Below are 17,463 nucleotides of genomic sequence, written 5' to 3' on the forward strand. Positions count from 1 at the left end.
TCAAAAACTCAGTCTTCAAGGACATCATCAGGAATCACTTTGAAATACATGATGTCATTGGTAGGGAGTAAGAGGAATTGTAAAAAGAAATTAAATAAGGATCCTTGTAAAAATATCAAGAAATAAAAGAAAGCAAACTAGATCATAATAGATAGTGAAAAACTGTAACCAAAAAGAGATGAGAGAAGACGCCAAAGCCAAGAAAGAGAAACTTAACTTAATGAAAATTTCAGAGAACTATTAGCAGAGACAAGAAGCAGTATTACATCAATATCTGTAAAGATCATAAAGATGGAAACAGACACAGAAAAACAAGGTATTTTTTTTTCAAAAGATCTCTGAATTCCAGGAGATGCCAATTTTCATTTGGAATGATAAATGAATCAATTGGAGAGATGGTAATTGAAGATTAAAAAGATGGGAAAATGTGCTTAAATTTGTACAATAAACATCTCAGCATCTAAGATATCCTAGAAGATATTCCTTTTTTAGAAGAACTTCTAAGACTAGAAGATGAAGTTAAAGCAGTAGCTGGTTATTAGTGAGAAGCTCACAAGAACTGAGGATATACTGTATTTGCAGAAAAATAACAAGCGACAGACAAATCAGTAAAGGATGGAACTGAATATGATTATCACTGATGCTTCATGGGATGCTCTCTTTTCTTCATCTGAACTTTAAAATATTAAACGAGTCATCAAACCTTTAGAACTGGGAACAAAAGTTGCTGAAAAATGCTTCTATGTTGTAATTCCTCTACATAATATATATTTTCTATGGAGGAAGGACCCAAGTATTGGATATTCAATAAAATCTCAGTTTAACGAACCATTTGAGTGGAGTGTGTGTCTATTAAATCCAAATGTCTATTAAATTAAAATTCACATCATTGTAAACTGCCAATTTGTAAAGACACTTATTCCTGGGGAGGAAAGCTGTGGCAAATCTAGATAGTTTACTAAAAAGCAGAGACATCACCCTGCCAACAAAAGTGTGTATAGTCAAGGCTATGGTTTTCCCAGTTGCAATGTATGGCTGTGAAAGTTGGACCATAATAAAAGCTGAGCACCAAAGAATTGAGGCCTTTGAACCAGGGGTGGGTTCTACTTACCTTTACTACCGGTTCGCAACTTTGGCCACCTAATGAGAAGGAAGGGCTCACTGGAGGAGAGCCTAATGCTGGGAAAGATTGGATGGAGTCACTGAAGCAGTCGGCGTGAGCTGAAATGGACTCCAGAGCATGGTAGAGGACAGGAAGGCCTGGAGGAACGTTGTCCATGGGGTCGCTATGAGTCGGACATGACTTCGCAACTAACAACAACAAAACTGCCCCACTTGCTAGGAGTCAGGTGCCATACAAATTTAGTAAATAATAAAGAAATGAGCTGCCCGTGACAATGGATTGATGGAAAAGTTCCAAAGAACTGTATAATTGACATATTATTACACAGTGAATGTTTGGTTATGAATTCCCAAGCTGTCTCAGATCCCATGGAAAGAAGGTTGAAATCACCTAGTAGTAAGAGGCTGAGGAAACCCACAATTATCCCTTCAGCATGGAATGTAACAACAACTGACAACCTGCACAACAGTTAGGATCTCCTGGCAACCAGTTGCCACACTATGCCAATCCTGTCATGGGGTTGCAAATGATGCAGAATAAAACACCTCGCTGGATAGATCTCCATGACGGAGACTCTTCCCTTTCAGCCAGACAGATCTCGGTAATTAGAATATAGCTAAAATCTCCTGGCCTTTTGAATAATCATGTCACATCAATGCACAGATAAATCTTATTAAAGTGAAAATAGGCAGATGTATGCGTATTTTTATTAAATTCAAAAGCTGTAATTATGAACAATAGAAAATACATATCAATCTAAATCTAATCTTTAACAGAAAATGCATTAAATAAATTAGGGATATTTTGTGGGATGTTACAAAGATGCCCATTAATTGTACTGTCTGTTTCTAATTTTTTGCAATCCAGCTTGTGCCCATATTTAAACGAAACCCAAAAGGAAGACATTCAATGATATACTAATTTCAAAACTGATGGAAATATTGCATGTCTTGAGTCCACTAGTTAAGTTCTCGAACATCAAGATTTGAATATATTGCAAATTGTTTTTTGGGGTAGAAAACGCTCTGCTTGTAATTAGTTGTTGGCAGTCAAAAATTGAGATAGCTATACTTCCATCAATACGTTTCAGGATATTTCAGAAGATCTTAACAAACACAATAGATTTTTAAGACTTTAAAACTGTTAATTGATAAACAATTTGTAGTTTGTTCCCATGCAATTTTCATCTGTGCACCCACAGTCTTTCTCTCCCTCCTTCAATCTCTCCGTACAGTACCTATTTAAATCGTACAACAGTTGAGCTACTCCACGCATCTGATAAAGCGAACTGCAGTTCGTGAAACTCTATGCCTTGCAATAAAATCTGTTTTAAAAAATGCTCCAAGCTCTATTTTTGCTACCATAGACAATTGCGGATCTCCCCCTACAATGTCCACAGTTGTTGGTACTGTCACTTTAATGCTTTATCAGCTTGCAATTGGCTGGAAGATTGGAACGTTCCTACATGTCGAAGGGCTGTCTTGTGCTGTGATTGGCTGGATTGGACGCTGCAGGATACTTCCTGGAATGTCTGCAAGTGGACGTTCATCTGGCTCTTTCACTGAAAAAGTGGTGATGGGGACTTTCTTTTATGCAAGATGTAATTAATAGCCATGAGATTATAGGTAAGAAGAATATGCGTTTTCGGCAGACTGTTTGTTGCTTTGGACATAGCACAAAAACATATGGACATGTTGCAGGGCCAGCAGAATCCATGTTCAGTAGGAACGAGTCTGCTCACTAGCATATTGACTTAGTTGTTCTATTGAACTTTTTAACTATCTTTCATTTAATTGCATTATTACAATGCAAGCATATTATTTAAGAGCAATGGTATCTGCTTCATACGGAGAGGCATCCCTTAGCAAAAAACTGCTAGACGATGTAATTTGATCAGGAGGAGGATAAATGATTCTCTAAGAAACAATGGAAAGTACTTTGTTTGCTTTTCTTTTTCACAGTGGAATGAAACCTCTGACCAGATCAAGGATGCTACACAACCTCCCTTGAAACTGGCTTTCTACATGTGCTGAAAAATTATTAAGTTTTGTTCAAAGTAGGTATTCTAACAATGATCAGTGGGAGCTAAAAGCTGATAAAACTGCATTACTAGCTTTTATAAAAGACCAGAATGAGCTCATAATTTGAAAAGAAAAAAATCGACAGCAGCAGTTTAAACATGGATGGAATTTGGGAGTGGATATGGGGGAGGGGAGGGTATATTTTATAGCCATCTTTTAGATACTTGGATTGATTACACTCAAGAGTGTATTGGAGAGATGAATTTTCTTTATAATTTCCCAAGGAGTGTCAAAAAGCTTCTGCCCTGTTATAGGGAAACAATAAACCTATTAAAAATGTGATTTTATGTATGCATTCTAAGATTGTAATCAGTAAAAGCTCTTACACTATCTTTTGTGATGAGTTGATTAAAACTGTAGTGATTTTCTGTGTAGCTTATAGAAGTTGTATGTAAAACATTTGCATTTCAAATCTCTGTCAAGGAAGTTTGTCATAAATGTACAGATGTGTGTTTTATGATCATGGAAATTAAGGTGTGCTTGGGATAGAAGATGTGTGTTGCCTGAGGATGGTATACAGAATTCAACCCATATTCCTACACATATTTCCAGTAATATTCTGCTTCTTTATTGATAGACAAATATTGTAGAAATTGATTTCTTGCATATGTACTTTAACTCCTTGTTTCTGATGTTTTTTATTTTCAATTTTTCAAAGTTTATTTTCCGAATTAGGTATGGTTTGGATAATATTGGTTGGGTTTATATATTGAGCTTAATTTGCTTACCAAATCACAGTTGATTGGATTCACACAACATACTAAAAAAAGAAAATCAAATTATGCCTTGTATGTTAAAATGTAGAGTTTATTTTAAACCCTACCTTCTTCCTTCTTTTACAATTACTTGCAAGATGTTGATACTATTTTGCCCTCTTATGATTCTGACAAACTGGAAAAGCTTGTGCGACCAAAAGCTATACGGAATCACAAAGCACTTGCAGAACAATATTTGACATTATTTATTTTTAAACATCATAGGCTAATATGTCAACTATTCAAGAGAGAAAGTGAACAATTTTTAAACAGATGCTTCTAAAAGTACAGATGTGAGGATGTCTGCACATCACTGTACTTTAAAAGCATCTTTTTGTTTAAAAGTGAGTCTTGTTCACTTTCTCTCTTGGTATTGGGCAAAAATATATCAACTTTTTGCAAGTAATTGTAGCAGAAGGAAGAATGTGATAATGGGAGGAATAAATTTAATTTACACATCTTGTATGTGTATGCCTTTATAATCTTGCACATTGAGACATGGGCTGTGTTTTATATCAGTGGAAGAGTACATAATATCTTCAAGATTAAAGTGGAATAGTTATCTACTATAAATCAGCATTTTCTTATTTGTTCTATCTATGAATATAAGACTACTTAAAATTATTTGCCAGGTATTGGAAATCAAAAGCCATTTAACATGACAACAGAAACGTTGGTGAAGGATATTAAACCAGGCATGAAAAATCTAAATCTTATATTCATTGTGCTGGAAACAGGTAAGTCACATGGAAGAGAAGATAGGTTTGCTTTTTAAAATCACTATATAAGCAGTTGGGAGACCAAGCTACATGCTTATTTCACTAGAATGCTTAAATTCTGGATAAAATATTTTACTGCCTTTTTTGTAATTGCTTTGCAATGATTTTCTTTCCCTCATTGATTAACTAATTGCTGTCGTATTCCAAAAAATGTTGGTTATTGACCAGACTAAAAAAAATTCATTTAAAACAAAATTATTATTTTTTTAAAAAGATACTTTATATAAATGGACAGATAATTACTGAAGTTTTAATGCTCAAAATAACATTAGTGAAAGGTAAAACATACCAAACAAAGCACATTGAACTATTTTCATGATACAAAGCAGAAGTATATATTTTTGAGCTTAATGCCAAAATCTCCACTAAAGTATTATTTATAATGCTAAAAAAGAAGAAAAAACAGCATCCTTAAGAATAATATACTTAATATTTAATTTCTGACTTCCCCCTTTGTACTCCGAACAATTTGTAGTACCTATTGGCTTGTAAATTTAAAAAATACTTTACAAAATTTAATATAAGTTACATCCTAGGGAATTCAATGATATCTACTTACAGTATACCTAAGTGGGTTTAAAACTGCAGTCTTATATGAGGGGGAAAGTAATACAGGTCTTGTTTAATGATCATTCATTCAGTGACTGTTCAAACTTACGACAGGATTTGCTTAAGGATAGCTACAAGGAATGCCAAAATTGCTGTTGCTAGCAATAGAGTTGTGAGGTTGCATTGTATGACCTCATCACTTAGTGATGGAAATCCTGGTCCCAAATATCCTTGTTAAGCAAGGATACTTAACTACCTGTATGGCATGATTACTGCTGCTGATCATGAAGACGTTTCTTAATGATAAGGAGAAGCAGACTGAACTCTCAGCAAAAAGAGTAATTTTTAGATAATCTAAACGATTGACTTCCAGTTTTACACACACACAACAGAAGCTCAGTATTTAAACTTCTGGGCTTAAAGGAATATGCAGATGAAGGTGGTGTGTATTCGGAGTGAAGTAGTGACGGATAAAAAACCTCTCCTTCAGTCATGATAACAGATCCTTGCAATTTTTCTTGAATTGTGGTTCTTGTTCTATCACTAGGCCGGGTGACCAAGACAAAGGATGGGCATGAAGTACGGACCTGTAAAGTAGCTGACAAAACAGGCAGCATAAACATCTCTGTATGGGATGATGTTGGAAACCTAATCCAGCCGGGCGATATCATCCGACTCACCAAAGGGTATGGGGGATTTTTCCAAGAGGAACAGCTTGGGAGAAGCTGAGGGAAGAGTTATTTTTGAGACTGTGGCTAAACCCGATGTCAAGAGAGCAGCAAGTATGACTTGGCTGTTTTGTGGAATGTGCTCAAATTACTTCATACAAATTAGTTATTTAACGTGTTTCACCACTTTTCTAAATTTTGTTAGGAAAGTTTAAGGGGGGGGGGGATTCTGAGACTTCTATATGTTGCTGAGCTATTATCTTCCAACAATCATCATCATTGGCCATGCAATCTTGGGCTACCAGATGTTTTAGATCCAGCAGAATAAGCTTTCATCAACCCTAATTTAAAGACTCTATAATTCTTGGAATCAGTCTAATCTGCAACATTTAACCTAATTCTTAGACTTGTATATATTTTCTTCTGCAAATGTACATGTTGTTTTTAAGGTTCATTTTCCTCTTATTTACACAAAGGCAGACTTAAGCTTAATTTATGCATTGTCCTTGGTCATAACTTAGTTTGCTTAATTTTGGCTTAGTCTATGGAGTTGAACCCAGCTATTGTGGTTTATAAACCATGATTTATGGCTCAGTATGTAATTTGAACCAATCCAATTTTGCTTATTCAGTAAATGATAGTTAACCAAACACAGAACACATGAATCTGCTTATTAAAAGTGGTGTACAGGTAGTCTATTTTTAATGACTACAGTTAGGACTGGCAACTTGGTTGTTAAGAGAAGCAGTTGCTAAATGAAACCATTGCTGTGATCTTATGATTTTACTTCAGCTTTCTTCTGGTTTAGAGACCTACAAGGGTTGAGAATGTGAGAATTGGTTGTAAAGTTTTTCATCACTGTTATAACACTGAACAATTGCTAAATGAGAGTCACTAAACAAGAACTACCTGTATACAAGCAGAGCACCCTGTAAGATTGACCTTTTTTGATGTTCTGTACAAATATGAATGAACATGCTAGCAGAGACCTAACACATTAATAAATTTGCCATACTCTGCAGTCAGCCCAACTAACTAAACATTTTTGTTCAATTCCAATAGTTGGAGCAAATCTAGAAAACTTAAAAGCATGATCCCATACATAGCTCCTTGGAAGTAAGTTTTTTTTTAATTCAAGGGTACTCCGTTGAAATTAATCTGCTGAATTCAAGGTATCACTGGTTTCAATTAGATTTAAAAACATGTAATCTCCTTTCTTGCACCCATTACCATGTTTGTGTGGAAGGTTGATTTATTTCAGGGAGGGACAAACAAGCACTGTACAGATAGTATGCAGGTAGAGTTTCATGCGATGCACCAAAAAGACAGATTTATTTTTGAGAAAAACTAGGAATTGTGTGCTGCTTTTTAATCATGAGTTTTTCTTTATCAGGTACTCATCGATTTTCAAAGGCTGCTTGACACTGTACACTGGACGTGGAGGAGATCTGCAGAAAGTAGGAGAGTAAGGCTCACAGTTTATTTCAATGGCTCTTCCTAGGATTAGGGGATGGTTAGGTGGATTTTTTTCCCAATGTTGTGCAAAGACAGATTTTTGCTAAAGAATAGTTCTGCCCTAGAAGACGTTAAGTATCTGAAACCATGGAAGACATTTTCTTTTGTTTCTCGGTTGAAAGGTATTGGTAACACATTGCCATATTTCTGGTTACATTTAACAATCCATCTGTCATTAGGAAATCACTGCTTGATTCACAGCTCTAAATATGCCACCACTTCTTAATTCCCTAGGATAAATGTCTCCACCCTATGCTAGATTTAATTTTCATTTCACTTTGTATCGAGATACATTTTATGTTTTGTCTTACAGTGAATCTCTAGTTTTTCCAGTAATATTTCATTGAGAAATCTCACACTGAATTTATTACAGTTATTTGTGCTGATAAAGATTTGTTATGATGATTTTTATTAAATCGCTTTTGTGTTGCCATATATTAGCCATTCTTAGATCATTTTATAGAACTATAGAGGTTCACCATCCTTAGGATAAAAAGACATGCTTTGGAAGAAAAATGTGAAAAAGGACAAGGAATATATATTAAGTATGTGCAGGTCAAAGAGGAAAAGGTAATTCAGAATGCATGGGGGTGATCATGTAACTCCTCTTGAAAAATTATTTTATTTTAATCCTGCCTTTATCATCTTTATAAATAATTAAGGCAGCAAACATATCTAATACACCTTCCTCATATTTTCCCCACAACAACAATCCTACAAGATGGTTTGGACTGAGAGAGAGTGACTACCCCAAAGTCACTTAGCCAGCTTTAATGCCTAAAGTAGGACTAGAACTCATAGTCTCCCAGTTTCTAGCTTGATGCCTTAACCAGTAGACCAAACTGGCTCTTTCACTTCATAAAATTTCAGTTTCATGAAGAAGATGCATCTTTTCTGGGATTGTACAAATGCTGCCTCGCATTCCTTGAAAAGATGTGTTTGATTTAAGGAACTGCCAGCAGGTGCTATGTACACCCTCTCAATTCACTTGATTTCTCCCCCTTTAAAGCTGGATCTCTGAATATCTCAAAGACTACTTCACAGTCCTCAGTTTTAATGTTAGAACTATTTTGATTTATTTATTCCACTAACCATGAATTGATCTTAAATGCCCAGATGAAACAAGTTTGTCCAAGAAGGTCAAATAAAGCATTTCCTAATTCAATTCAAATCAAATCAAATCAAACCTTTATTGTCAATGCACAACATATATACAATGAAATTGAATGAGCCTCCCTTGGTGCAGTCCCCCCCCCCGCAGAAACACAAAATACATTTCAATAACTCAATAAATGAAAGAAATAGAATCCCTAAACCCAAATAAGTAATAACTAACACACATTCCCATATACATATATATATATATATGTAACATTATATTATATTACATTGGTATGAACATGTTGCATGCCCTGCAAGTCTATCATATTATATGATAGTTCAGTGATGGCTAACCTTTTAGGCGCAGAATGCCCAAAACGGAAGGTGCGTGCATGCATGCACGCACGCGTGCCAGAGCGCTAAAAACCTGATGACCAGCTGGATGAGCTGGGGCGACGGCACGCATGCCCACAGAGAGGGCTTTGTGTGCCACCTTTGGCACGCATGCTATAGGTTTGCCATCGCGGTCCTAGTTGATGTCTGAGATAGAGCTACCCACCCGCCTCCTTTGATCTTCAACAGGAGCTCACTGTAAATAATCTTGCCTCACTGTTAGTATCTACCTCTGGATCTTTTTCATTTATTAACAATATGAACATTAACGCCAGATTCATAGTGTTGCCATTGTTGGCTGGTCAAGTTTTAATTTCAATAGCTTGAGTTAATATTTTCCTACCTTTATTCTTTCCACCCACCTCCCTTGAAAGTCCATTGTTTGGAAGAGCAGAGCTTTTAAAAGTTTGTATTTGCCAGAGAAAAGTTAAAGGTAGTTAAAGGATTGTTTTGGATGGCTATTCCATCTTGCTGCACTACAAAAAAGGGACATTCTTGCACCTGTTTGTGGGGGAGGGGCAGCAGTCTTCAGTTTATCTTCAAAGGAAGCTTAGCAATAACCCTTAGGGTACCAGATGGATTACCATCTCAGTTATAATTTCAATGGTGCCTCATTTTGTTTCCCTTCTTCTGTCTAACTTTTTTTTTCTTTTGTTCTCAAGCCACTTTGATTTAAGACTCAGGGTTTCTTTTTCAAATGAGCTATAAGCTGCTATAGGACATATTGCGGTTTCATTACGACAGGGCAGTATGCATTATTGAAGAGTGGGAATTAAAAAGAACAAAGAAAAAAAATCATCAGTTGAATGACAGTTGCATCTCTTGCTCTCTAGGTTTTGTATGATTTATTCAGAAGTGCCCAATTTTAGTGAGCCAAATCCTGACTATGTTGCCCAGCAGTCACAAAACAAAAATGTAAGTATAAGAATTGCCTTAGTTTGGTTGTTTTCAGTTAGTGACTTGTATGACTCAGAGATAGTATAGGTTGGACATAATCTTTAAAACTTAACTATGAGTGAAGAATGATATGTAGAGTAATAGATTGCTTCTAAACACACACACACAAACACGTTTGTGTATATATGTACACACACATATATATGGAAATTAAGGAAAATGCAAGGATCTTTGTCTGAACTGATATTGAGGTGTGAAATAAATGTTTAATGATGGATTTTATAAGCCTAAGAACCATTCCTTGCCCAATCACATGATGACTGGTACTTTTCATGCCATTTTGCTGAAGCAGAATCCTTTAAAAATATGATAACCAACTCCTGTTGCATTTCTTCTCTTTAAAATCCCATGCTTGTTTTACATTTTGTAGAAGCTGGGTTTTACATGTGCCTATCAAGAGAAAGTTTCAGCAGGTGGCAGCATTGGTCCAACTTGGACTGAGAAGCTAAACTAAAGGAGACTTGCTTATTACATAGATAGGACTCTAACAACCACTATTGGAGATATTGATTGAGCCAGGAAGTTGAAAAATGGGGGGAAAACATTCTTGAAAAAGGAATGAGAAAGACCTCTTTAGTTCTGTTGACAGTGACATATACAGTATATGGTTGCCTCCATAAAGTGCTCAGAAGTCAATCTCAACTGAGGGAGCGTACACAACCTAATTACACAATCTAATGCAGGACAAGTGAGCCCTATGTTTTGGGCTTCACCCTCTGCTAGTCCCAACCAAGGTCTGTAGATTCAGATCATCTAGAGAAATGACTACAGAAGGTGTCATGGATCTCAAGTGTCAGGCAAGACCAGGGATGCAAGTCCCACATGGAAGCAATACATGTGGTAGCCATTAAAAAAAGTCATGGCTTCAGTTATCTAATTACACCAACCACATTGAAGAAATTGACCCTTCTCATGGACACCCGAAGCTGGGTAGCCTATCCTGGCTTTCCTTTTTTAAAAAAGGGGATAATAAACTTTTCAGGTTTGAGAGAGTTCTTGCATGTTTAAGAGCCACTTTGATGAAATGTGAAGGGATAAACAGAAGCTGAGGGGGTTCTCCTGCATGATTTTTAAAAGAGTGGTGTAGTGGTTAATGCATTGGATTGCACTGAGAGAACCTGGATTGAAGTCCATCCTCAGTCATGCAGACTCACCAGGTGGATTTATATACAGTCTCAGCCAAACATGCCTCATTGAGTTATGGGAACAAAATCCCCATATTTCCAGCCTTGAGTTTCCTGAGAAAATATGAGAATCGAATCTAATAAATAATAATACAAAATCTCAGGATATGGAATTGGCAAATTTATTGGATGCCTGAATGGATCTAACTCAACAGTATGAGTAGGACTTTAAATGGGAGCAAATTTATTGGCTAGTTGGCTGGACTCATCTCTCAGTAATATTTTCCAGATAACATCTTAGCAGATAATATTTTAGCAGATAATATCTTGCCAGCCAGATTTTGTTGCCTTGTTGTAGAAGAGGTTTTTGTTTTGTAATTTAATATAGTTTATGCTTTAGAAGAGCCTAATGCTGGGAAAGATTGGAGGCAAAAGAAGAAGGGGACGACAGAGAATGAGGTGACTGGATGGAGTAACTGAAGCAGTCGGCGTGAGATTAAATGGACTCCAGGGGATGGTAGAGGACAGGAAGGCTGTTGTTCACGGGGTCGTGATTGGTTGGACACAACAACAACATAGTTTATGCCTCCTCCTCTTCTCCACCCATTCTGAATCTACATTTAGAAATTCTGGGTGGATAGTTGGATTGGTTTCCTCCCTGACTAAGCCCCAGGGTCTTTTAAATCTAGAATTTCTGCATGGGTTAAAATAGTTGTTTTGGTTCTGTCTTATAGACACCGAATGACAATGCAGCGCCTACAGCCTCTCAAACTACAACAGGACCTTCTACATCAGCAGGTAATACATCTGGATCCAAGCTAGTGAGAGAAAGATCTGCTCTTGCCTTGATGACATTCTGACAATCTGATTTATAGATTTATAAATAGGGTGGGTTAATTTATTGGCTGGCTGGTGCATAAACATGTAGCTGGGCTTGCATATAATATTACATCATAAACTGGGACCTTTTGTTCCTTCTGCTCATTCATTTTGATTGGTTAATTATGATTTATTTGGTTTTAGCTTATTGTTACAAAGAGGTAGTCCTTGATTTACAATCATAACTGAGTCCAAGATTTTGGTTGCTAAGCAATGCAGTTAAATGAGTTATGCCTCATTTTACAACCCTTTTTGTGACAGTTGTTAAGCAAATCACTGCAGTTGTTAAGTGGATCATGCAGTCGTTAAGCAAATCTGGCTTCCCCCATTGACTTTGCTTTGTCAGAAGCCAGGTGGGAAGATTTTAAATGGTGATCACGTTACCCTGGGACAATGCAACTGTCATAAATCCATGCCAGTTGCCAAGCACCCCAATTTTGATTGCGTGACCCTGAGGATGCTGTAATAGTCGTAAATGTGAAAATGTTCATAAATCACTTTTTTTAGTTCTGTTATAACTTTGAACAGTCACTAAACAAATGGTTATAAGTCAAGGACTACCTTAATTTAGATACTGTGGTTTATAAACCATGATTTGTGACAATGTTACATAGGAATAAAATTAGTGCTTTTGTTTGGTCAACAAGCCATACGTCAATGCACTAGTCAGGAGGCCACATGAGTTCTCCCAGCATCTCAGGATTTAGTAGCAGAGAAGCCAGTCTTCACTGGTACAATATTTATGTGGGGATTTGAAAGTAAGGGTGGAGAAGGGAGCGGGAGGCCTCCAACCTTCACCTGAGACTTTTCCCAAACTCCCAAAAAGTGAACTGAAATGGGGCCATTAAAAGATGGGTATGATTCTTGGCTGTTGGGACTTCTTTTCAGTGGTAGAATTGGAGCACTTTATCTTCATGAGGCTTTCTGTGCCCATCCCCCCTTCCGTTATTGCCTCTCCTTGGAAAACTCAGAAAAATGAGCAGAAGGGCATTGTGATGATCCCTGGGGGTGTTCAACTGCTCAGGGAAGTAAATTGCTGCCCCTGAGAAGGCTGCTAACCCTGCTTAGTGTGATGTCAATCTCAACTTCTGGGCTAGTCTCCGTTTTGATTGGCAGCATACATACAGAGCTGTGGCCTAGAGACCATGGTCTCATTGCCTGGTGACTTACTGCAAACTTGTAGAAGTTCCTTCTTGGAGAATCATCTGCCAGAGGATCTAGCATTTGTACTCTAATCAAAGAAATGAAATCCAGGTCCAAAATCAAGTTGCCACAATCTAGAAACCAACAAGCAAATGTGACTCCCTTTGGCTTCTTTACCTTTCCACCTATTTTTGAATCATTTTTCTTGCTCATACTCCTTTGGCCTCCTTTGTGGGTCCTTGTCTGAGAACTCGGTACAGGATTTTTTTATGTAGGGACAAATCTTTCATAATAACTCTGGTTTTCAAGATTACACTGAATTTTGTAGTTTCGTTGATCTTGTTTCACTCATATCTTTCTATGTTCCTTTATGTTATTTGGCTTCAGCTGCAGAGAACCAGAATGGCAATGGGTTGATCCCCTCTGGTGGTGCTCTGCACCAACCCAGCATCACAACCCATCCTACCACCAGTCGCATCACTAGGAGTCAACCCAACCATCAAGGTGGAAGCTCATCAAGCATAGGGTCATCCTCAAACCCAGTCAGCAATGGCAAAGAGACACGGAGAAGTAGCAAAAGATAGCAGGGGCTGTAAATTCAGGAAAGTTTTGGATACCTCTTTCCTCCACTGCCTGCAATACTACTTTGTGCCTCCTTCTGAGGCAAAACAGTTGCTGCTGAGAAGTCATGGATACACTAAGCTGAAGTAGAGACTATGGGAACAACATAACGTTTAACCACTGAAATGTATTTTTAACATGGGGTGTTGTGATTGGGTGAGAGATAACAGTCTTCAGTCTTTCTACTGAAAGGTTTGGCTTGCCTTTTAGGAATCCTCAAATATAGTAAGTTGCACTCATTTTTTGCTGGAAATCAATAACAATTGACCTGCCATCTGTTAACCTGATAGTATTTTGTTCCTGTCCATTATCTTCCCAGAGAATAAGCTCCTGTAAGTTGGGCATGAGTTTTTGCATTTAGGTTTGTACTTCTTAAAGCTCTTTACTTACTCTTTTTAATCTATGAATTGGAATGAATATGATTCATAACTTCTCAAGGAAGCGCAGTTGGTGATGCCATGCTTTCCCAAACAGCCTTAGGACTGGCCAATAACAGAGCCTTGTCATGTCCAAGAGCCCTGGTAGCGGCATGGTTAGAATGCAGTATTGCAAGCTAACTCTGCTCACAGTCTGGAGTTCGATCCTGACGGGCTCAAGGTTGACTCAGCCCTCCATCCTTCAAAGGTCGGTAAAATGAGGACCCAGATTGTTGAGGGAAATATGCTGATGTTGTAGACCTCTCAGAGAGTGCTGTAAAGTCTAAGCACTATTGCTATTGCTACAGCTATTCCCCCAAAAGTGACACTATAATTTACAGCAAACTTTAGAGAGGTTTTTGAAAACAACATGGTAAAAGTATAGCAAAGCCGACAAGAAATTAATCTTTGTTTAAAAATCCTAGCTTTTAATTGTTATGAAAGTTAATGGTTTTTAAACATTTAATTACTCAGATACAGATATTCGCCACTATTGCAAACATTGATTATTGTGCGGAGATATTGAATTTTTTTACATTCCAGTAGAACGTAGAATGGAGTTGGAAGGGATCTTGGAGGTCTTCTAGTTCAACCTCCTGCTCAAGCAGAAACCGTATATCAGAGGCTGTATAGATTGAGCTTCCTGACTACAGTCACTGCTCCTATTTTGGGTCTTCGTGCAGACACAGTCAAGTGAAAGATCAAGTCTGCTTATCTTTGAACTGGAAGACCTATACAAATTTTTAAAAAAGCCAGTCAGAATCTTCTGACATTGTAAGAGTGTTATTGGGCATTTGTCATGTATATTTTAATTTAATATCTCTTTCCCATATCCATAATTAGAAAACGTAAGGGGCTATCCTAAGCCAAAATTCTGGAAAGCTTTCAGGAAACTATATATTGTCTGACTCTTACTTATTTGAAGAAGTATGAACACCAGCCTTCATCACAAACAGATCTAAGCATTTTAAAAGGAAGAGGGAGGTCTTTACCCTGAAACTGTTGCCAAAGTTACAACCATTGTAATGCCAATAAAACATCAAAAGAAATGTCTTACTTGTTGCTTGTGTAATTATGAATGAATGCAGCTGCTTAAGCATTTAAATATGTTCTTGAAATGCTTTGTTATATAGTTGTTTGGCTCCTCCTCACCTTTTTGCTCTTTTCCATTGTTGCCCTTTCCAAAATAATTGCTTGAATTAATTCTTAAAAAGAACTTCATTGTTTACGGTAGTGTAGTGTGGTTATTGAATGTGCTAAATGAACAATAACATCTATGAATATTTGGGGAATAAATTTTAACCTTATCCTTTGAACATCTCCATGAAGTGCAAATGCTTAATGAGATGAAACTATGGATTACAGGAGGTCTTAATACTTAATAAACCAAAGCCATAATATGTAATTTATAATTACCTGATATATCACAGCTAATTTAACATTAGATAACACAAGATAAATAATGTGAGTCTGATGTAGTCTGTGTTTTTGTTTGTGGGTGACTCAGTTGCTATCATGGAAAGAATGGAGACATTGGGAATTAGATAATATCTCAGTTCTCTTGTCCTATCTGAAGCAAATCTATTGATGCCATTTTGCCACAATTGTTTTCCTCTCCTCTCAAGGTTTGAAATATCAGATTGGCGTTTCCTTTTCAGATGAAAATATATTGTGCAGGTGGTCTGAAGAAAAGCCATGATTTGGTTATTGGAAAACACATTAAAATATAAATGTAAGATTATTACTACCGTAGTAAATGAATATTACTAACTTTGAAATTGGGAGAGTGGCAGGGTAATTTTTGGTAAGTTAATACTTGAGTGCTTCCCCATTTTTCTTTAAGCTGGAAAGAAACAGCAAGCTATAGAAATATGGAATATTTTAGGGTTTTAACATAGTTACTGTAGAATTTAATACCATTCTAGGATATTGTCCTGTGTACCCATTTCTGTAAAAAGAAAATGAAGAGTATATTGCCTTATCTGCAGAAAAGTGCTATAAATTTATTTAACACCTGCAGATATATAGAAGGAAAATAAATCTGGTTTATATGTAAAATATTCAAACCCCCCCCTCCCCATCTATTGGAATAACCAGCTGAATAAAACTGGTTAAAACTGGTGGTTAAAACTAAGTTTCTAAAGTAATTTTAAAATATACAAATCAAGGCAAGATTTTTTTTTAGCCTTGGCTCAAATTGGTACTATGGAAACTGTAGGAAGTTAGCACCCACCCCTCTCCTAGAAGTATGAAATATTCTAGGAAATATTAAAAAGGCGGAATATTATACCCTCCTGGATGAGAAAAGGAGAAACATGCTCTTGGAAAGCAGCCCCATAACCCCAGAAAGGCTGGACCAGGTTATCTACAAAACAAAGACCTTCGCTTTCAGGACATGATAGGATTAGCCCTCACTCAAGATCCAAACCAGGACAAAGCCATTAAGCCATAATAGTAATTGCCCAACACTCTTTCAGAACACAACCCTCTTCATTACATCATTACATCATCACCCAGCAAGACAACTACAGTTGGGACTCAAGACAACCTACAGTTAGTTACCCCTGCCATGGGAGTCTGACAAGCAATCAGGATATCTGCTGTTACACAGGAAACTCTAAGGTGGGGCCTAAGAGAGGGTATAAATCTCTCTCTCTCTCTCTCTCTCACCCATGTGCTCATTTGCCTAGGACCCAAAAAACCCATGTGGCCCTGTCCATTAAAGCAGTGGTCCCCAACCCCCGGTCCGCGGACCGGTGCCGGGCCGTGGAGTACCTGGCACCGGGCCGCCGGCCGCTGCAGCGCAAAGGCTCCTGGGCCGTGCGCAAAGGCTCCGCAAAGGCTCCTGGGCCGGCACCGGGCCGCCGGCCGCTGCAGCGCAAAGGATCCTGGGAAGAGAGCGGTCCGCGGCGATGAAAAGGTTGGTGACCACTGCATTAAACCATCTTTTCAAACAACCTCCATATTTCCAGTGTCTTTCTCCCCACTTGGAACTGACCCCAGATGGACATTTCTTCCAAGAAAACTATAGGCAAATATATTGTTCTCGTACAACAATTCGCTCAAATACAGAAGTTGAGTCATCTTTGTATTGCAACACTGCCTGGTGTCCCCATCAATGTGTCTGGCACTCATAAACCCAATTATCAGGAATGTTGGTTTTTCTCTGATCAAGACACTGCAATCTTCCTAAATTTCCTTATTTGGAAATTTCAATAAAGCTTGCCAAATTTCGAGTAATAACTGTGAGTCTGCTGCAGAAGCCTCTGAGATCCTTTTCTAATTATTGTTTCAAATTTGGGGGGGTTTCCATTCCAAATTTTGCAGCCCTTATTTATTGAGCATGATTTGAATTGTTA

The 17,463-nt window shown here is 37.4% G+C and overlaps 2 protein-coding genes across 4 annotated transcripts in view; one reads left to right on the plus strand and one right to left on the minus strand.

The window, feature by feature from the left end:
• The window catches only part of RNF41 (ring finger protein 41), a 46,548-nt gene extending 44,036 nt beyond the window's left edge, over window positions 1-2,512 (minus strand). The window contains exon 1 of the mRNA XM_087886910.1: window positions 2,361-2,512. The gene's annotated coding sequence lies outside the window, so the exon portion shown is untranslated. The remainder of the gene's footprint in view (window positions 1-2,360) is intronic.
• Window positions 2,383-15,153, plus strand: NABP2 (nucleic acid binding protein 2). Of its 3 annotated transcripts, XM_034412350.3 has the most exons (8): window positions 2,383-2,748; window positions 3,085-3,179; window positions 4,592-4,696; window positions 5,835-5,973; window positions 7,349-7,420; window positions 9,798-9,879; window positions 11,780-11,843; window positions 13,455-15,153. In XM_034412350.3, the coding sequence occupies exons 3-8, from the start codon at window positions 4,618-4,620 to the stop codon at window positions 13,649-13,651; spliced, it is 633 nt and encodes a 210-aa protein (XP_034268241.2). In that variant the 5' UTR covers window positions 2,383-2,748; window positions 3,085-3,179; window positions 4,592-4,617; the 3' UTR covers window positions 13,652-15,153. The 3 variants fall into 3 exon arrangements, with proteins under 3 accessions (XP_034268241.2, XP_034268240.2, XP_034268242.2); XM_034412349.3 differs by lacking the exon at window positions 3,085-3,179 and having other exon boundaries at window positions 2,608-2,748; XM_034412351.3 differs by lacking the exons at window positions 3,085-3,179; window positions 4,592-4,696 and having other exon boundaries at window positions 2,610-2,748.
• The last annotated feature ends 2,310 nt before the right edge of the window (window positions 15,154-17,463 follow it).

The sequence above is a fragment of the Pantherophis guttatus genome, chromosome 2, assembly GCF_059756535.1.
Source record: "Pantherophis guttatus breed Tessera chromosome 2, ASM5975653v1, whole genome shotgun sequence".
NCBI classification, from domain to species: Eukaryota; Metazoa; Chordata; class Lepidosauria; order Squamata; family Colubridae; genus Pantherophis; species Pantherophis guttatus.

Bases quoted from the DNA above. Each gene is read 5' to 3' on its own strand.
- NABP2 (XM_034412349.3), top strand. From the start codon at position 2,715: ATGCAAGATGTAATTAATAGCCATGAGATTATAG. The intron at 2,749-4,591 runs GTAAGAAGAATA...ATTATTTGCCAG, and splicing joins TAATAGCCATGAGATTATAG to GTATTGGAAATCAAAAGCCA. The intron at 9,880-11,779 runs GTAAGTATAAGA...TCTGTCTTATAG, and splicing joins AGCAGTCACAAAACAAAAAT to ACACCGAATGACAATGCAGC.